The following is a 20,853-nucleotide window of genomic DNA, read 5'->3' on the forward strand; positions in this document are numbered from 1 at the left end:
CTGCTGGCCCTGTGCTGTGCACCAGGGGAAGGAGGCCACGGAGCTCTGCTGTGTTTGTGTGTCCCTGTGTGGCTGCCTCCTCTGCAGGCAGCACGGTTTGGAGCTGCAGCATCCCCCAGGCTGTGCTGCCTGTGCTGCCAAAGCCCTGCTTTGACAAGTGGGTTCACAGCCAGCCCGCCCAGCTGGGCTCCCTCACACACAGCTCCTGCAGGGACAGGCTGGTCCTGCAGAGCTGTCCTTCCCAGAGAGGAGCTGTGCACCCCAGGCACTGCCACCGAGCTCTGGGGACACCTGACAGCCCCCAAAGGGGGGTTCCAGGAGAGCTGGAGAGGGGCTTGGAGTGGTGGGGCACGAGGGAATGGCCTTGAGCTAAAGGAAGGTGGGTTTAGATTGGGTATCAGGGAGAAATTCCTCCCTGGGAGCATGGGGAGGCCCTGGCACAGGGTGCCCAGAGCAGCTGTGGCTGCCCCTGGATCCCTGGGAGTGTTCAAGGCCAGGTTGGATGGGGTTTGGAGCAGCCTGGGACAGTGGAAGGTGTCTCTGCCCATGGGCTTCAGTGTCCCTCCTGACCCAAACCATTCCTTGATTCTGTGATTCTGCAGGACCGACTCACACAATGGTGCAGCCTCTGTTCTTGGCTACCCCAGCCCAGCCCAAGGCAATGCTGGGGGTCGCTGCAGCAGCTCCTGGTGCAGATCTGCTGCTGGAACAGCCCTGAGCTCCAGGGAAGCCCGAGGAGCCCCAGCCAGCGAGCCGGGAGCCCAGGGAGTGCAGCCGGGAGCCCGAACTGACCACAGCACGCAGCTGTGGGAGCTCTGCCCCAGGCAGGGCGGCGTGGGGCAGGGGAGCAGGGCAGGGGGAGGATGTTGAGGCTGGCTACCTTCAGGGGGGCCTGCGTGTCCGAGTCCAGCACGTGGCTGCTGCGCTTGGTGCTGACGCGCTTCCTGCGCCGCCGCAGCACGATGTAGATCTGCACGTACACCAGCAGCGTCACCATGAAGGGCACGTAGAAGGACACGATGGACGAGTACACCACGAAGGCAGGGTTGCCAATGATGCACTCCTTCTCATCTGCAAGAGAAAACCTCTCAGGGTTGGTGTCCCTCGGGCTGGAGGGGGTCACATCACCCCCAAAGTCCTGGCTGCTCCTTGCCTTGCAGCTCAGCACTGCTGATCCCATGCTGGATCCAGCCCAACATTCCCAGGAAACTGCTGCCTGGACTGCCAGTCCTTTTCTCTGCTGCCTCAGGGAAGGTTTTGTCCCATGGCTTCCCTTTTTCTGTGTTTTAATAGAAGGAGGATTTTGAATTTGTAGTGGACAAATGTTAAGGTAACACAGATTGGTGTTGTGTGAACTTCTACATCACCTCAGTTCTGGTGAGACTGAAACCCTGCTCTGGAGATGAAACAGACCCAGAATCAGCGTGCAAACAGTGAGGCATGGCAGAGGGAGAGAACATTTCAAATGCACCCCAGACCTGATCCCACCTTTATTCCTGCCTGTCTGGGAGGACAGCAGGAGCCAGCTGCAGGTGGCAGAGGGAAAGAACACCTCAAACAGACCTCAGACCTGATCCCACCTTTATTCCTGGCTACCTGGGAGGACAGCAGGAGGGAGCTGCAGAGGGAAAGAACACTTCCAATATACTTCAGACCTGATCCCACCTTTATTCCTGCCTATCTGGGAGCCAGGAGGACAGCAGGAACCAGCTGCAGGTGGCAGAGAACACTTCCAATACAACTCAGACCTGATCCCACCTTTATTCCTGGCTATCTGGGAGGACAGAAGGAGCCAGCTGCAGAGGGAAAGAACACTTGCAATATACTTCAGACCTGACCCCACCCTCGTTCCTGGCTACCTGGGGGGACAGCAGGAGGCAGCTGCAGGTGTCAGAGCCCTCACCTGTGTTGTTGAGGCCGAAGAGGAGCGGGCAGGAGATGGCAAAGGAGAGCACCCAGACCACGGCAATCATGACGGTGACCCTGCGCTTGGAGCTGTAGCGGGTGTTGTAGAGCATGGGCATGGCCACGGCCGTGTACCTGCAGGGGACACATCCCCCAGGCTGCTGTCACCCTGCCAGGGCTGCCACTGCCCAGCCCTGCCCGCCAAGCACGGGCCATGGGTGCCAGGGGGGCTGCAGCCACGCCAGGAGGGTGAGGCTGGGTCAGCTCGTGGTGTTCTCTTCCCACCCTTCCCACCAACGCCACTGCACCATCCCAGAGTACAAAGAGAAGGGCCAGAGCCATAGAGCACAGAGCAATTCCATCTGCACCCCCAGGAGCAGAGTTTCTGTGCCTCCTGACAGATCTGCCTGCTCACAGCTCATCAGGATCCTCTAGGATGCTCTTCAAACACTCCCACAGTTTTCCAGCCTCTGAGTCCCACAGGGATGGCTGGGCCTTGCCAGCCTGGGTTTGGCACAGCCTGGTGGCACGGAGCCCTCACCTGTCAATGCTGATGGCACAGAGGTTGAGGATGCTGGCAGTGCACATCATGACATCCAGGGTGACAAAGATATCGCAGTGGATGCGGCTGAACCGCCACTCCCCAACCACCTGCAGAGAGAGGATGGGTGGTGAGCAATTCCTTGGGTTAGAGAGCAATTCCTTGGGTTAGAGAGCAATTCCTTGGGTTAGTGAGCAATTCCTTGGGGTTAGTGAGGAAACTCTGCAGCTGGAGAGCAATCCCTGGGGTTAGAGAGAAATCCCTGGGGCTGATGAACAATCCCTGGCGTTAGAGAGCAATCCCTGGGGTTAGAGAGCAATCCTTGGGGCTGATGAACAATCTCTGGGGTTAGTGAGCAATCCCTGGGGCTGGGCTGCTGGCAGGGCACAAAATGAGAGTCTGGCACGAAGATGGAGAGGCTGGTGGGTGGTTGGGGCTGTGCTGGGTCAAGGCAGAGCTCTGCCCCTTCCAAGGGGCTGCTGTGCTTCCACCCGCTGCTCTCTGTGGGTTTGGGCAGCCCCAGCACAAACCTGGGCTCACAAGGGAAGATAAAGGAGTTTAAACATCTCCTTGAAGGATTTCAAGGCAGAATGAGGGGGGACACACATTCATTTTCACTCCCAAGCACCTCTAATTTTACTCACAGCTTTTTCCCAGACAGTTTTTCCAATTGCACCCAGCAAAGGTCAGCAGCAGACAAGCAAGAGCTTCCCTTCATTTCTTAGTTTAAAAAATCAGGGTAGGCAATCCTCACCTTTATCTTTTTTATTTTTGGTGAACAAAATGAGTTTAATTCAGAGTGAAAAGCCTTTAACACTCCACAGGAAGTGCTAAAGACAAAGAACTAATGATAACACTTCCAGGCACCAGTAGCCTTTTTTCTCTTCACTTCTCTTGCTGTTGAAGCTGAACTTTGCCAATTAAGTTTAATAGCAATTATTCGGACTGCTGTGTTTGACATGTGATGAAAAAAAAGTATATTTCCCTCTAACAAAAATAGAGCCCTACTGCATTTGAAAATAGAATGAATAAGATATCTATTCTTCAGTTATTTCTGCTCTGATATACATAACCATAGGCAGCATAAAGAAGGGAGAATGACTGCATTGAAGCCTGAGTGACAGATGAATACTCAGTGATTAAAAAAGCACTTAAGAGACAGTTACATCAAGAACTTTGAGGAGAATTTGCCCAAAGGCAAAGGTTTCCAGCCAGATCCAAACCTCTGTGAAACCGATTTCCTGCGGGCATGGTTTGGGGGAAGCTGGGAACTGCAGCTGTTCTTTCTCTTGGTGTTTTCATTTGTGCTGGAGAAACCTCCAAAATTTGGGGGTAAAAGATCTGTGTGCACCAAGGCTGGGGTTTTTTCAAGTGTTTCATTTTGATTTTGAGTTTTAGGCCAAGTTTGTCTCACAAAACCTGGAGGAAACTGTTCCAGCTGGTAGGTGCAGGCAGCCGTGGTTCCTGACCAACCCCTGCACGTGAGCCCAGACAAGGGAGAGAATTTTGCATCATTTGTGCTTTATTCTTCTGCCTGAAAATTAAAAAGGGTCTGAGAGGTTCTTGTGGCTGGACCTGAGGGAGCAGGAGCTTCTCCCAGCAGCAGCCTCTGCTTCAGATTGGTGGAACAGGAAGGAGCAGAAGAGAAGGAGATGGAGCCCCAGAGGCAGAGCCTGCCTTCACCAGCCCGTGGCCACTTAATGAGCTTCTGCAGTGCCACGAAAACAATCATTAACGCCGTGATAATTAGCACTGTGCTCTCCCACAGCCCGTGCCACATCGCTGGCTTTGTTTTGCTTTGCATCAGGACTCACTGGGCTCATCGATGCATTGATGATCCCTCCTTCCCCTGCTCTCGTCCCTGTGTTATCATCCCTCCCATGGGTGAGTGCCTGGAAACTCAGTACGGTTTGAGCTGTGAAAAGTGATTTTTTCCCCCTATATTGGGACACAAAACTGTGGATTCCCATCCTGCTTCCACTTCCACAATTGCCTTCCTGCCGCCCTTCAGAAACAGGGCCTTGATTGCAAATTTTTTTGTTGTTGTTGGGTTTTTGGGTTTTTTTTTTTGTTTTTTTTTGATTGCTGGATTCAATGATCCTTGTGGGTCCCTTCCACCTCCACAAATTTCCTGTGGTTTCAGTGTGATACCCATGGTGGAGTTTTGAACACAAAATTGGGATTCTTTCCCTCTTGACCCCGAACTTCTGGTGCCATTGGGCTGTCATTTAGCACTCTGAGCAGCAGTGGGGTTATAAACTACCTGCTCTCTCATCTCATTTTCTCCTGGAAAAAACAAAACGGCAGTTTTGGGGATGAGAAAGCTACAATTTCAGGAACAGTTAAAAAAAGGAATTTTGGGAATGAAGAAGCTACAATTTCAGGAATGGGAAAAAATGCAATGAAAAAGCTACAATTTCAGGAATGGAAAAGCTACAATTTCAGGAATGGAAAAAAAATGCAATTTCAGGAATGAGAAAAAATATTCCATTTCGGGAATGAAAAACCTGCACTTCAGGGAACGAAAAATCCTGTATTTAGGGCGTGCAAATCACTTGTGGGGAATTCAGGAGGCCGATTTCCAGGCTGCTACACCCTCCCCATCGTCCCCCAGGCCTGTTGGCTGCCCTTACCTCCATGTAGACCACCCAGGGCATGCAGAGCGTGGCCACCAGCAGGTCCGCCACGGCCAGGCTGACGATCAGGTAGTTGGTGGTGGTCTGCAGGGCCCTCTCCCTGGACACTGCCATGCACACCAGGACGTTGCCAAAGACGATGATGAAGATGAGGAGGGCCAGCAGCACGGCGTAGTAGTTGTAGTGCGGCTTCTGCGCCGCCTCCGAGGCGTTCAGGGCCCTGCTCCAGTTCCTGTCCCCGTCGTACCACGAGAGGTTGAGGGGATCCATGGGGGCCCGAGTGCCAGCTGCCAACTCCACCCTGCCACACAGGTGCTGGACAGGCCCTTGGGGCAGTGGGGGAAAAATGAAAATGGAAAAAAAAAAGAAAATCAGGTTTTGCTGCCTCGCTCGTGGTCTGCCCGGGGAGGTGGTGCAGTCCCCATCCCTGGGGGTGTTTAACAAAGCTCTGGGTGCCAGGGTTTGGATGAGGTGTTGGGGCTGGGTTGGACTCAGTCTTGAAGGTCTCTTCCAACCCAGTGATTCTGTGATTCTGTGAATTTTGGGAATTCCCAGGGAATGGGAATGGTGGAGTCCCCATCCCTGGGTGTGTTTAACAAAGCCTGGATGTGGCTCTGGGTGCCAGGGTTTAGATGAGGTGTTGGGGTTGGATTTGATGAACTTTGAGCTCTCTCCCAACCTGGTCATTCTGTGATTCTGTGAATTCCCTGGAGCCTGTCCTCCCCACCCTGGTGAAAGGTTTGGCTGGAGATGGGATGGATGCAGAGCTGCTGGCCCAGGCAGGGGTTGCAGAAGTTGGTTTTTATTTCCAGCTCAGCCCCAGGTTTCTGTGGCAGCTCCTCTGTGCTACAGCTGGCTCAGAGTGCCTGGGCTGTTCTGTCCCTGCCATTCCCTGCTCCCTGTTAGGTGTGCACAGTTCAGGGCACAAGTGCCATGACCCACTTTGTTTATTCTCCATGTGCTTCGTGGGGCTTTGGGCTGTATTCCTTTCTTTTTTTTTTTTTTTTCTTTTTTCTTTTCCTTATAAGTTGGTTTGTTTTTTTTTTTTTTTTTTTCCTCCAGCAGTGAAATAAATAAATTTTAAACCCTGAATAGTGACAATGATGGAAGTTGACAGCAGCAGCTTTTGCAGCCAGGGCTGGGCTGTGCTGCCTCTGCCATTGCCCCAGTGAGGTGACAGTGAAGGGGACACGGTGGGGACAGCACTGCTGCCACCCCACAGCCCTCAGCAGCTCCTGGCACCGGGAACACGATTTCCTGGTGAGAGGAACGGTGGATTTGTCTTTCCAAACCAGCTGTGGGGCTGCTGGTGGGTAAAACCAGCACTGGGAGAGAAAAGAAACAATGTGAAGAATTCCACTGATTGATGAAGGGAAAAAGAGGTTTGATTTTACAGATAAACTGTAGGTTTGCTGAGAAATGAAATTAGACACTGAGAGATGAAAGAAACAATGGGGAAGAAAAACCCCTAAATTCCAAAGGACCAAATATTCCATGTTTGGTGGAAGGATCAAATATTCCATGTTTGAGGGAAAGGTCAAATATTCCATTTGAGGGAAGAGTCAAATATTCCATGTTTGGTGGAAGGATCAAATATTCCATGTTTAGTAGAAGGATCAAATATTCCATGTTTAGTAGAAGGATCAAATATTCCATTTGATGGAATGGTCAAATATTCCACATTTGGTGGAAGGATCAAATATTCTGTGTTTAATGGAAGGATCAAATATTCCACGTTTAAATGGAAGAACCAAAAATTCCATGTTTAATGGAAGGATAAAATATTCATGTTTAACGGAAGGATCAAATATTCCATGTTTGAGGGAAGGATCAAATATTCCAGGTTTGACCAAATATTCCACGTTTCCCAAGCTGCATCTCCACCAAGACCACACTGGGAGGTCTGGCCCTGCTCTCAGACACCCCAAACCAAGGCCACTTAATTTCCTTAATAAAAAGACAAAGTGACTTCGATTTATTAAACCACGTAAGTGATCAAAATAGCAAAACATTTGCAAATATCAAATTCACCTGGGAACAATGGTTTCTTTATGTTTCACTGAGCTTTTGTGTGCTTTTCTCATTCAGAGAACAATTTGGATAATAATCCTTGGAAATTTGTTGCATATGGGTCCTTAATAGCTGATAATTCAAAAAGTGTCTGTCTGACAGTGCTATCAGCAGCACTTGATAGCTCTACAAATGTCTTCTTAGGAGCTGTCAAAGTGTCAGAAATTAATTAAATGTTAGCTTCTGTGACTCAGAGTGAAGGGGAAAAATCAATGCTAAATACAGCAACAGTTTTTTCTCCTCTCCTGTTGCCCTTTCATAATGCAAAACTATCTCGAGGAGGCAGAACCATGCAGAAAATGCAGGGTGGGACAAAAAAAAAAAATTAAAAAAAAAGCAGGGGCATGGAGAAGTGTCCTTGAGGTGTAAAAGGGTTGGAGATGGGCAGGATCACTTGGGCCTGGGCTGGTTTTGCTGAGCTCTGAGTGCAGGAAGAAAATTGGCTTTGAAAAGGAAAGGCCACAGATGGAGATGGGCTCAGCAATCCCAGCCCTTCCCAGGCTGTTCCAGCTCCCTGCTGGATTGGAGGAGGCATTTATAGCTCATCTCATGTCCATTCATCAGGAATTTCCTCAATGGTGCTTAGGGAGCGTGTAAAAAATCCCTGGATAAAGAAATCAACATTTCCTTTCATTTCCTTCTCTATATCCTCAAGAGGTTTTTTTTTTTTTCTTTAAATAGAACTATTTTCACAGTAATAATTTTGCCGTTATATGCACCATGGGGAAAGTTAATGTTTGAATATTGTACAAAGGAAAAGATTCAGTGTTTCTATTAAAAAAAAAAAAAAAGTTTTAATTTGGGAGAATGAAAGAGAAGAAAAGTTCCAAATATTTTGCATGGAATAGGGAAACTTAAACACCAAAACCTAGAAATTAAAACTGTGTGATCACACAATCAAAGGCTGTATCCAGTACACATCCTTGTGGTACAAACTACAGTTACATGGACAATTCTGTTAATCCCCAGCTTTGGAAGTTTGAGTTTTCAGTGCTAAAAAGAACTTTCAGTTGAGTTTTCAGTGCTAAAATGAACGTTCTTTTCCCATCCCCAGCCCCAGAGCTGGCAGCATTCTTGGTGGCCATTAGGGAGGTTTGTGAGTCTCTCAGTCCTGCTTTGAGGAGCAATTTTGATTTTAGTGCTGACAGTTCCTCAGCAAGAGGAAAGAAAGAAGAAATAAAGAAAAGAAGCACTTAAAGAGCTGGCTGGGAGAGGGAGGGCTTTTCCCTGCCCTATCCAAAAGCTGCACTTTCCTGGGGAAAAGGGATCAAAAACCACAGGGGAAAGGCACAAACAGCACCCGGCTCTGGCCTGGTTGAAGTTCCTGCACAGAGATAAAACAGAGCCTTGGTTTGGGGGAGAAAGAGCCCAGAAAGGAACAAATTCCCTTATTTAGAATTTAGGGCAGCAAAGCCACTCTAATTCCCACCCCAGAGCTTTCCAGGGTGGCTGAGCTGATCCAGCCGTGGATTAGCTGCAGGGTCAAGGGCAGGACAGGGCTGCAAGGTTGCAGCCTCGTGTTTGATGGCAGCAGTGCAGCAGCACCTGCTGCTCCTCATCCTCATCATCCTCCCTGCTCCAGAAAAACATCCCTGCAAGCAGCTCTCCAGCAGCTGGAGGGTGGGACATCTCAATAATACCATACCAAAAGAAGCCTTCTAAAAGGCCTTTTTAAATATCATTATAATAATTATTTTATTATATTATTTATAATTATTATTTATAATTAATTTTTATTTTTATATAAAATTTTAATTATTTTTAAAATACAGTTTTAAAATACAGTTTAAGCCCTGCTACCCTGGCTGAGCTAGCAGCTAGTTGGTAAGTTCCCATGTAAAAGGATAATGAAAATAAAAACCAGTTAACACAACAGTCTATTCTAGTATGAAAACCATTCACGCCTCTAAAAACAAAAAGTCTTTCCCGTAGGAATCTGCAAAAAAAAAAAAAATTATGTGAACACCTAAGTAAAGAAAAAGTCTTAACACATACACACACAGAGACATTTTCTAACCAATAAATTAAGTAGCAAAAAAAATCAATAGTCAATTTGATTTAACGCAGTGCCCTCTGATATCCCTATAAAAATATAAGATATATGATAAAGATTCAGCCTTTCTGCTAGAGAAATCGCGAGTCCTGTGTGTGTTAGAGCAGGCTGGAATCTGCTTGCCCAGGGACAAGGCAGCCAGGAAGGGGCTGCAGTGCAGAGCCAGGGCTTTGCCCTCCTCTGCTGGCAGCTCCCCCTGCTTTTCCAGAGATCAAACTGAAAAACGTTCATTTGCTGTGCCATTATTTCCCCAGGGCTCCTCGTGATGGATCCTCTAACCAGGATTGTGGCAAAGAGCACGAGAGGGTAAATGTGGGGTGTTCACAGCCCAGAAGAACCCTTTGTGTCTCTGGCAGCTTCTGGAACATTCTTCCTCTCAGAAACAGCAAAGGTGCAACTCTCCTTTTGGTTTTCATCCTGCTTGCAAACCCTTCCAGGAATAAAACCCTGGCAGAGCTGATCCTGGGAAAGGTTTGGGGCCATGGACCAGAACTTCAGCTAGCCCTTGCTCCTGCATGGAACCCTCTGTGATTTTGCCTCAGTCATGGCCCATTTAAGAGAAAATCTGGAGCTCAGGGTGAGATTTCAGGGCCCAAGCTTTCCTCTAGACTCCAGAAATTATTTTGGGCCCTAACTCAGGGTGCACCCAAGAGGGAAAGAGCAGCCAAAGCCATGAATTCTAATTCTAGAGCATCCCCAAGGGCCCTGTCCCACTCAGAACAGGCCCCACCTGCTGTCCCCAAGGCATTTGGGCCTGCAGGTGTTGCCAGGTTAAAATTTCCTGCTAATTTTGCTGCCCAGAGCTGCCCATCACTCCCAGGCAGAACCTCTCCAAAGATCTGGCACAGAAATCAATGTCTAAGTGGAATTTGCACAGAACACTGCCTCCCTGGATGTTGTCACTTTGCTCTGGAATTCTGGAATCAATGGGCCATGGGAAGCTGTCAAACTGACATCCTTTCTGTCCTCAAGGTGTTCGCTGAGAATGCGACAAAAATATTCCAGTCGAATGAAAAAGCAGCATTTCTTTGGAGCAGAGAGAAAGTGGAAGAAAAGGGAAGGGGGAAAATGTGCTTGAGGAGCTGCTTTGTTTCCCTGTTCAGTGGTTTTGTGGAGAGGGAAAAAAGGTATCTTCTGCAGTAGTTTCACTGTTTTTTCTTTTGCATGCAAGCCCAGAATTGCTGTGGATTCCAGGTCGTGGTTCCCTGGAGAGCAGGGAAGGTGTGGAGCAGCAGGCACGGAGTGAGAACCTTTTCCTACTCATTTCTGCTCAGGGGGCAGCTCTGCAGGCTCTGAGGAGGAGGAGGAGAGGCCAGGAATGAGGCAAACATTGTAAATCCTGCCTTGACCTGAGAGCTCTGCTGATGCTGCTGAAAATGCCCAAGCCCTGCCCTGGGCTCCTCAGGAGCAGCTGGCACAGGGTCACCCAGCACGGTCCTGGTGGCTTTAAATAAACACAGCTCCCCCAGGCACCCTGTGGCTGATGCAAATGCAGCAGGGAGGTGACAGGGGAGGTGACAGCCGTGACTGAGGCCTGGCAGTAATTACACCTGAGTGCTTCTGAGCACGGCTTGGGGGAGGCACAGCTCTGCTTTCCACCCTGCCCCTGCCCTCCCTGTCTGCAGGAACCGGTCATGAGCAGGAGGTTTGGGCGCCTCTGCACACACAGGGGCAGAATTAGGGACAAAAATCTGACACAGGGATCTCCTCAAGCCAGGTCCTATGAGCTCTTGGAGACCTGTTCCTGCAAAAATCCTGCCCAGGCTGGGTTTTCAGGGGGCTGAATTCTAATGTCAACACTGCAGCCTTTATATCGATCAAGCCAACAGTTCTGCCATCAGCTCCTTCCAAAAGCCTCTGGAAAATCTTCCTCCTCTGCCTCTCTCCTGGCTCCCTGTTCCCCTGATCCTTTGCTATCCAAGATATCAAGGGTGTGTTGATTGCAGCTATTGCTCCCTTCTGATTCAGAAACATTCCTGGTTCTGCATAATTGTCACCATCACATCTTCTGAAAAACCCTCTTTGCCCAGGATTTCTCTCCTGGGGAGCTGAGCTGCCTCAGAGGAAAAGGAAAACAATAATTATCTCATTTGCTTCTCCTGTGTTTTGCTGCTTTGAAATGTGGTTTGGAGATTGTTTATCCAACAGGTGAATTGTTTTGAGTTAATGACCAATCAGTGCCAAGCTGTGTCAGGACTCAGGAGTTTTTAATTTTTATCTTCTAGCCTTCTGTCTGTACCCTTTCTGTATTCTTTAGTATAGTTTGGTATAGCATTCTTTAATATGGTATGATATGATGTGATGTGATGTAATGTAATGTAATGTAATATAATATAATGTGATATAATGTGATATAATGTGATATAATGTGATATAATGTGATATAATCTATATAATACAATGTAATATAATACAATACAAATATCATATCATATCATATCATATCATATCATAATAAATTAGCCTTCTAAGAACATGGAGTCAGATTCATCACTTCCTTCCTGCCACGGGGGACCCTGAAAATACCACAGATAATATTTGATTGGGTGCTCTTGCTAGAAAATGCCACCCATGACAATCCCTAACTGGGTGCTCCTGCTGGAAGGTGCTCAGAGTCCCCCTGAGCACCTGGTGCCAGCTTTGCCTCGTGCTCAGCAGAGCTCTGAGAGGGCCCTGTGGGTGACACCACCCCGCTGCCACCACGGCCTCTGAGTCACCCACCCTTGCTGATGCCACCACGGCGCTTTCTGTTCCCAGCCCTGATGATCACAATCCCATTGCTCAGAGCTCCCTGCACCAATTCCAGGCTGTGATTCACCCCCTCCCAGGCAGCAGAGACCCTCTGGAGCCTCCTCTGGAGCACGGCGAGGGTTTCCTGCCTCTGGAGAGGGTGGCAGGACAACCCCAGCGCCTGGTGGCTCCAGAATTTCCAGGCTGAGCCCTGGTTTTAAGGCAGATTTCTCACTTCTCCATCCGTGGTGCTGCTCCTTCAAGGGTCCCTCTTTCCCTATGGAATTTTTTTGCCTGAATTTGTATTGCAGGAAGGAAAGGGAAGAGGTTTCATCCCAGAGCATTTGTCCTTCACGCCTGTGATGGAGCAGAACCTTCCCCAGGACTGTGCTCTGCCCTCCCAGCTGAAATGCAGGGCACACATCAGGCTGGAGCCCTGCAGAAGGATGTCCTGAGGCTCAATTTCTCTGGGGATTCACTGCCTGCTGCTTTCAGGCCCTCTGAACATCTCATCCTTCCAGGTTTCTTAGCAAGTCCTCATGGAAGGGAAGAATTCAGGCATATCTTCCCTGGAGGGGGAGGAATGCTCCTGTACCTTCCTTTAACCTGTCCTTCTGCTAATAAAGAGCAGGTTCCATTTTCAAAGGAATCTTTAAAATTAAAGATTAAGGCCTCGCCTTCATTCAAGGCTTGCAGCCAAATATGCTTTTATCAGAAATGCTCCAATTTTAACATTTTCTCACTCCAACATGTTAAACTTCAGCAAGGAGAGGTCGTAGTGGATTGGCTCGTGTTGTTTGCTTTGGGGTTTTTGTCATGAAATAATCATTTTAGGACCATTTGGGGGTATAAAAGCTCCCTCCAGCCACCATCTCCTCCCAGAAAAGCCCAGCACTGCCCCTGCCCACCTGGAATTCTGGAGAGCTTTGGGTCCTGCCTGCCTGCAGAGCCTTGGGCTCCTGCTGCTGTTTAAGAATCTGTGGGTGCAGGGCAAGCTTTGATCTCTGCAACATTTGGCAGATGAATTTCTCAAGCTGGAGTTGCTCCAGACACAGCCCACTTGAGCCCTTCTCAGCTGGGTGGAGAGGATGGGCAGAAAAGGCTTTTTTAAAACCACTTCTGACTCTGTGCTTTCAGCTTTGGACACTCAGCCAGAAATACTGGGCACATCTCGATTTTCAGTGGCTAAAGGGAAGGATTTATTCCTCCCCTGTGCTCTCACATAGGGATGGTCTCTGTCAGGGGCAGCTCTTCAGCCTGCAAGATATTGGTTCTTATTAAACATTGCATTGCTATAGACCCAACATCCTGTTCTCCACAAAAGCTCTTTTTTTCTGCTCACAATTCCTTTATCTGTATCCTAATGCCAAATCTCTCTGACGAGATCTGAGCCTCTGACTAATCTAATAAATTCCCAGCTTCATGAATGCTGGGGATCTGTGTTCCTCTAGAATCTGTGCTGTGTTTGAGATCATCCACCAATGTCTGCAAATAACTCTTGATCAGTCACACAGCCAATTGTATTAATTTTGAGGAATTGGAAAGGTTGAATCTCTTCACTTCCCACCCCCCTTAGTTATGTACAAAAGTGGCTGAAATTTGAACAAAATACTTTCTTTAAGTGTTGGCAAACCACTTGCTGGCAAAAAAACGTGGCAGATATTTAAGGGGTATTTTTTTTCCATTATTTGTTTTTGTCTGTCTAATGTTCACATTTTGGTACTTGGCATTTGAAGTGTAAAACAATTTAATTGCAGAAATAGGTTGTGTTAATTCCTTGGCTGAATAAACCCTTTTTGCTTCCCCTGTTTATGCAGCACCTGGCACAGGGATACTGCGAGCTCTCGAGTCCTTCAGCCACACTTTATTAAAAGTAAATAATAATAATTCAGATTGAAGCCATCAAATATTTGCCCTCCACTTATGTCAGGGAGCACTCGTTGAACATCTGCTCTTTGCATTGCCACTCCTCCCCCTGAGCTTGTGTGCAGAAATGTTTGCCAAAAGCAGCGAGTTCCAGAGCACGGCTCTTTGTTTCCCCTTTCCCTCCCCTCCTCTTCTCCTCAGATTTCTGGGAGTTTGCCCCAGACCATCCATGACTAAGATTTGCCCCCAGTCCCATGCAGCAGCTTGATGGGGATGTGTCAATCAGCACAGCCCTTGCTCCAAGTGCCTCCTCCCTGCATTTAAAACCCCAAGAAAACACAATTAATTATTGCCTGTCCCTCGTGGCCAAGGAGCAGAGCCAGCTCCCATCTCAGAGGGAAGGCTCCCAGCATTGCTCCATCCAGCTCTCCTCAAATTTCAAATCCTAATGATCCTTAATCATTTCATCCCTGGGCTACAGCAGCTCAGCTATTCAAATCCTGACTTCCAGCACCCACTCTGTCATCTCTGCAGGCAAAAGGAGAGGAGGAGGTGAAAAATGTGTATTTTCTTATTGGCTTTTCGCAAATATTAAATGAATAATATGTATATATATATATATATATAATATTAAAATGAATATTATGTGTACTATGTTAGAAAGTTATGCTGTATTAATTTTCTTAAGTAGTGTGTTAAATACAGTTTTAGGTTATAACGTTAGATTATAAATTAATGTTTAAGTTCATGTTACAAGGTTATAAGGTTATTAGGTATTATTAGATTATAAGTTTTAGGTTGTCTATAGTTTTAGGTTATAATGTTACAATAGAAGCTCTGCTGTGTAAGATATTTTTTTTTAAAGAGAGGAATGAGGTACTCGCACTGAGATAGCAGCCACAGGACACCTGAATCTTTCAGAGAAAGGGAATTTATTGCTCCCTTATCAGAAGAAATGAACTTCTGCCTGCCTTGCTCAGCCTGCAGAGCTGTCAGGATTCAGAGGAAGCAGCTGACCCTGCCCAGCCAGAATCCTGTGCTTGAATGGAATTTCTGCACCATGGATGAGGTGTATGAATATGCAACAGGCTGCTGCTTTTAAGGGTTAATCCTCTGTTCATGTGGGTCCTTTTTCAGGCCTATTTTGCCCAGAAAGAGGTACCCAGACTGTCCCTAACTCTTTGTTTTCATTGTCTTGTATTGTCCTAATCCTAACTGTCCAAATTATTATTCCCCTAATTACATTGCTATTTTCATAACCGTTTTATTACTATTAAACTTTTACCATTTGAAAACCAACGGATTGGCGTTTTTCGCAAGGAGGAGCCACCTCTCCCTCTGGATCCGTCCTTTCCCAGCTGCTGTGGGCACTGAGCCATGCAGGAATTGTGCTGGATCAGCAGCTCTGGGAAGCAGCATCTGTTCTCCTGGGGAGCTCCTGCTCTGCCCTGGGCCCTCTCCAGCACAAGTGTTTGCCCGCCCTCCTTGCTCTGACCTTCCCCAGACGCACAGAAAGGTTCATTCCCTTTGATATCTGCCATTTTCCATCCCTCCCCGCCGTGTCTCCCCACCCTGCTGCTGCTGCATCATCGTGTCCCCTCTCTGCTCGGCTTGCCCCACCCGCAGAGCCACCAATTCTCGTCTTTGCTGCTCCTTTTTTTTTGCCACAAAACTCACATTTTCGGGAAAATCATCGCTCCCAGGCAGGGTGTTCAGGTTCCCTAAGAAAGATGCTCAGCTGGGCGGCCTGGGGGTGTTTCTGTGCGTTTTGGGGGAATATTTTTCCCTGCCTGGCCTTTGGAAATCTTTTCCTGGTCAATCCAACTTCCCAGGAGCAGAGGGGTCCCACACCACATTTTAAATTCTCTCATGTTTAGTGAATTCTGGTAGTGGAAGGATTTTGCTTCCATCAGGTGTGGTACCACCTGTTTTCCAGGTGAAATTGTGACTATTTTCAAGGTGAAATTCTGACTATTTTCAGATGAAATCATGGCTATTTTCGAGGTCAAATTGTGGCTATTTTCAGGTGAAATCATGGCTATTTTCAATGTGAAATCATGGCTATTTTAAGGTGAAATCGTGACTATTTTCCAGGTAAAATCATGGTTATTTTCAATGTGAAATCATGGCTATTTCAAGGTGAAATCATGGTTATTTTCAATGTGAAATCATGGCTATTTTCAGGTGAAATCGTGGCTATTTTGCCTTTTGCCTGTTACAAAAGTGGTTTAAGTTTTTCTCTTGTTTTCACCAGCAGGAGCCACCAAACTGAACTTTTCCCATTGAAACCTCACTAAAATTCAGGCAAACACCCTGAGGTGCTGCAGTGGAGCCACAGCTCAGGTGTGGAGCACAGCCCAAGAACAAATTGGACTTTCCAGGTGTCTCCAACCTCCTGACAGAGCATCCCTTGCTCACTTCATGGTTTTGGGCTGATCATCCCCAAAAAACCAATTTGGACAGACAAACAATTTCTTCCCATATTCCACAAAACTTGTTGGGAGCATCACTGACAAATCCCCAGCCAGGGGGAAAAAACGTGAACCTTCAGTGCTGCATTTTTTGGCTGATTGGAGGAATTTCTCTCTCTCTGTCCCTGGGATCACTGCACATGCTCAGCTGCTGCTCTCCTGAATTTTATTTGACTTTTGCACAGTCAGCAAAGTTTCCAGCCTGCTGGGAAGTGCACACTCCATCCATTATGAACCCAATTCCTAAATCCAGTGGCTGGGACAGTGAATTGCACATGATTTCCATTTCCCTTTAATCCACAAAGTCATTAGCAGGGCTCCACAAAGCCATGAATATTTTCCCCTGCTTGGCAGGGAGCAGATTTCCTTTCAGATGAAGCATTGCAAGGAGCTGTAATGTTTTTAATTAAGGTGCTGGGTGCGAGTTATTGTGCAAGTTCAGGCAGGACTAAAGCCTGTTTAATTCATCAGCAAATAAAAATCACAGGGTGCAGGGACTAAAATCATAATCTGAAGAGAGGTGCCCAACTCGCTGAGGGTGAAACAGGCACAGAATCCCAAGAAAAGCCTCCTGCAGACACTGCTCTTGGTCATCCTGCAATAAACATTCTCTGTTGCAGTTCAGGCACCTGTGGCTTTGTTTTCTCCGTGCCACCAGCAATCATTCCCACTCGTAGTGGTCACTGTCTTGTCCCACCTGACCCATTAAATATCATATTTTTATGGGAGCACTGCAAGCTGATGGACAGGTGCAAGTTATTGAACTCCTTCTTTGGTAATTGCTCTGCCTGTTATTCTTTTTTTCATTAATTTTTTCTAACATGTGTTATTCTCTCTACAAACGATCCTCTTAAGCTAAATTTTGATGGTTTTGATTCTGAGGCCTCCTGAATCAGAAATTCAGTCATAAAAATTAAATTGCAAAGTGTAGACCCAAAGAAATTGGACATCATCATCATCATCATTATTATTATTATTATTATTATTATTATTATTATTATTATTAATGTTAATGTTAATGTTATTGTTATCATCCATCCTTGTCATTTTCCATTAGGGTTGTGATTTCCTAATTGATTCTTCCTTCACACCGAGAGAGACAAAAAAAATAAATCTTGAGATAAATAAAAATAACACTTGGAAAGGATGACAAAGGGAAGTGCAGAGCACCAGACATCACACGTAGACAAACATCCTCCCACAGAACTGGGTTCCTGCACATGGATTTCTGCTTTCATTAGGGGAACATCTCACAGAAATGCAGGCTGGGCTCCAGAGAGCATGGCTGGGGACCAGGGTGTCCCCATGATGTTTTATTAAAATCCCTTTGCCAGGATTTTTCTCCTGAGAAGCTGAGAGGCCTCAGAAACAAAATGGAAACAATAATTATCTGATTGCTTGGAATGTGGTTTGGAGGTTGTTCACCAACAGGTGCAACTTTGATTGGTTTCGTGTGAATTGGTTTTAATTAATGACCAATCATGGTACAACTGTGTTGGACTCTCTGGTCAGTCACAAGATTTTATTTTTCATTCCTTTCCAGCTTTCTGATGTCTCCTTTCTCTTTCTTTAGTATAGTTTTAGTATAGCATCTTTAATATAATATATATCATAAAATAATAAATCAGCCTTCTGAAACATGGAGTCAAGATGCTCATCTTGTCCTGGAGACCCTCACACACCACCACACCAGGGCATGGTAATTTTTCCTAAGCCTTCTGATGTTGACATTCTTTATGTAAATAACTCCTTGTTTTGCATTCTTTTATGGAGGAGGAGAAATGTGATGGGCTGTTGGTTTGTGCAGTGTCATTGGAGAGGTGGCACTGTCACCCTCCAACCCACTGTCACTCTTGGAAACCTGTAAATGTTAGAATCAGAAATTAAACTCTCTCTTTTTCACCTTAGCAAGCTGAGTGTCCACGTGGTTTTATTGTAAGGACAGGAGGGAGCCCTGGAGAAATCCCTGGGTGGGAATCCCTGTGGGTGGGAGCTGCTGTGGCCAAATGGGCTGGAATTCACTCTCAGGAAACAAACCCAGGGCCAGGGATCCCTGACCTGTTCCCTCAGTGCTACCCTTGGAAATATCAAATCCTGCTCTGCACCCTATTGCTGAACTAGAGGGAAAGGCTCCTCTTTCAGTCTGGTTTTCTAGAGAGGAGAGATGAGCAGCAGCCTGGATCTCACTGGTGCCTGATGTGCCATTTCAAAATAATAATAACAATAATAACAATAATAATGGGAGTTCTTTATAATAATAACTGTCATGCTTTAATTAGCTCCTGTTTTACAGCACAGGCCCCAGGCATGGATCACAGCCTGCTATACAAATAAAAATAAACCAACGTGTGGGACTCCACTCACATGGAAATTCTGATGTTGACTTTTTGACCCCCTTGTTAGACTCCCTCTAGTTCTTACAGTTTTGCCATCAAAGTGCAAATAAGGAGCTTTACACATGCCTGGACACGGTGGGCTGAAATATTCCTGTAGTATTTATTATAATCCCCATTTTAGTACTCACAAACACATTTTTAGAGCATCCATAACCTCATGGGGATGATGAATGATTCATGTACCGGGACATGAGTGATTCTTCCTGTTCAACAATATGTATGTGAATGTGGGGGGGTGTTTCTATTTTTAAGGGATTTGAAATTAGCAAGTTCTTCATAATTGTGGCTTTTCAAAGCCGGGTGACTGAAATTCACCTCCCAGATCTGCGTGGGGACGTCTCAGGGAGAGCAGGAGGCTGGAGGTGTCCTGGCCCCTCTCTGGGGTGGCCTCCAAGGATGGAGACAAGGCTGGGACTAAAAGGTGTTCAGAGGAAACAGATCAAGTGTTGGACACCTAATTCCAGACTCCAGTAATCCCAGAGACAACCACATTTTTCTCGGCTGTCATACAAATATGCAGAAGCTTGAAATAAGCAGATACAAAGGGGCTGGGGGTCAGAGAGTGCTTGTTGCAGAGAATCTTAATTTGCTGGAGCTCCAGATTGCCTGAGATACCAAAATAGGAGGGGGTTTAGACAAGTAATTTGCAAGGTGCCATATTTTAGGTAATAGCTCTAAGTTCTCTGCTGGAGTGTGTCAGCTGCAGCATTCAGGGGAGCTGATTGAAAAACCTGAGCTGCTGCTGAAGGGTTCATTTCTCTCCCTGGAGCTGCAGATTGCACAGAGCACTCTCAATGGCCTTGATTTTGCTGATCCATCCCCAGCCTGGGGCAGAGAGCAGGATCCAGTATTTGTATTTTTGTGTGCGTTTGTCAGCCCCTGAGTGCCTGCAGACCCTGGCACACCCGAACAGCCGAGGCTGCAGAGAGATTTGGGATAAATTAAAGGAGCTCCAAAAGCAGGAGGATGCCCAGCAGAGGCTGCAGAGGGTTTTATTCAGGTGACTCCGTGATTACCTTTCCCCAGGCAGCTCCGTGGGTTTATTTATGCCCCTGTGAAGTGTGAAGTGTGGCCGTGCCTGAGCTCCCTGCAGGGCCCGTGCTGTGCTCTGTTATCCCAGCTTTTATTGCTCCTTGCAGCCTCTCCCTCTCCCCAGCGCTCCAGAACACATAAAGCTGCATTTACATTTTCTGAATGGACTAATCATGGCTCTCTGCTTTGATAAAGAAAGTGCAGCCTCCCACATAACCACATGGAAACCAACAGGGAAGAGTAAACCAGAAATAAACCCATTCTGGGGGGTTGAGAGAAAAATACCCACCGGGATAATTGGGAGGGATGTACAGAGAAGCAGCAACTGAACACACAGTCACATCTCCAAAAAAAAAAAAGAAAAAAAAAAAAAGAAAAAAAATTACAATGCTAAAAATACCCAGGTGAAGGACAGCGAGAGAAAACATGATTGAAGCAGAACAATTGGGAGAGGAGTTAATAGTTATTAGCAATCACTTCAGATTGAATATAGGTTGGTTTTGTAACAGCACAGGGGATGATGCATCTGACAGGACTTAAACAATTGCCTCCCCCTTCCCCAAAGGATCTCAGGAGCCTGGCACTCACTGCTCAGTGTCCCTGCTCCTCAGGAGCTGCTCAAAGTTTTTGTTTGTCAAAGGCAGCAAAGTTTGATCCCAGACAAAGCTTTCCAAACCTATATTCCAAGCCTCAATACATTTTAACCTTCAGGCCCACTGTATTTTCTCTTAGCCTTAGAAAAATACCCCTGGGAGGAAGAAGTTCCACCAGTCTGGGATCTTTTTATCCAATTCTGCCTTTGCCTGGGCAGGGGTGTGAGAATGGAGAAATGTTTGTGATGTTTCTGCAAACACTCCCCCATCACCCAACTGCTTGCTGTGCATTCATTAACAATCTGTGGACTTCTCTCCCCCGGAATTGCAATTCCCCGGGGTCCCCAGCACTTGGGAACGTTCTGCACCCAGACACCAGTGCCAGGGTTCCCAGCCCAGTGTTCGCTGTCCCGCACCTCCTGGCAGGGAATGTCAGCTCTGGGCACGTGGGAATTCCCAAGCCGAGTCCCAGATTTCCTCCGTGCTCACGAGGAATTTGTGCACAGAGGGTGAAGTTGAAAACGAGTTATCCTGAAAGGACTGTGAGGGGTGTGAGCCAA

At 47.0% G+C, this 20,853-nt stretch overlaps 1 protein-coding gene across 4 annotated transcripts in view; it reads right to left on the reverse strand.

Moving 5' to 3' along the window:
* The window catches only part of DRD2 (dopamine receptor D2), a 30,216-nt gene that overhangs the window by 5,973 nt on the left and 3,390 nt on the right, over positions 1-20,853 (reverse strand). For all 4 annotated transcript variants that reach the window (XM_036397544.2, XM_036397547.2, XM_036397545.2 and 1 more), the window contains 4 exons: positions 5,080-5,408; positions 2,447-2,556; positions 1,904-2,040; positions 881-1,071 (listed from right to left, as the gene is read on the reverse strand). In XM_036397544.2, the coding sequence (XP_036253437.1) occupies positions 881-1,071; positions 1,904-2,040; positions 2,447-2,556; positions 5,080-5,352 (711 nt within the window). In that variant the 5' untranslated portion in view covers positions 5,353-5,408. The remainder of the gene's footprint in view (positions 1-880; positions 1,072-1,903; positions 2,041-2,446; positions 2,557-5,079; positions 5,409-20,853) is intronic.

The sequence above is a fragment of the Molothrus ater genome, chromosome 22, assembly GCF_012460135.2.
Source record: "Molothrus ater isolate BHLD 08-10-18 breed brown headed cowbird chromosome 22, BPBGC_Mater_1.1, whole genome shotgun sequence".
In the NCBI taxonomy this organism is placed as follows: Eukaryota; Metazoa; Chordata; class Aves; order Passeriformes; family Icteridae; genus Molothrus; species Molothrus ater.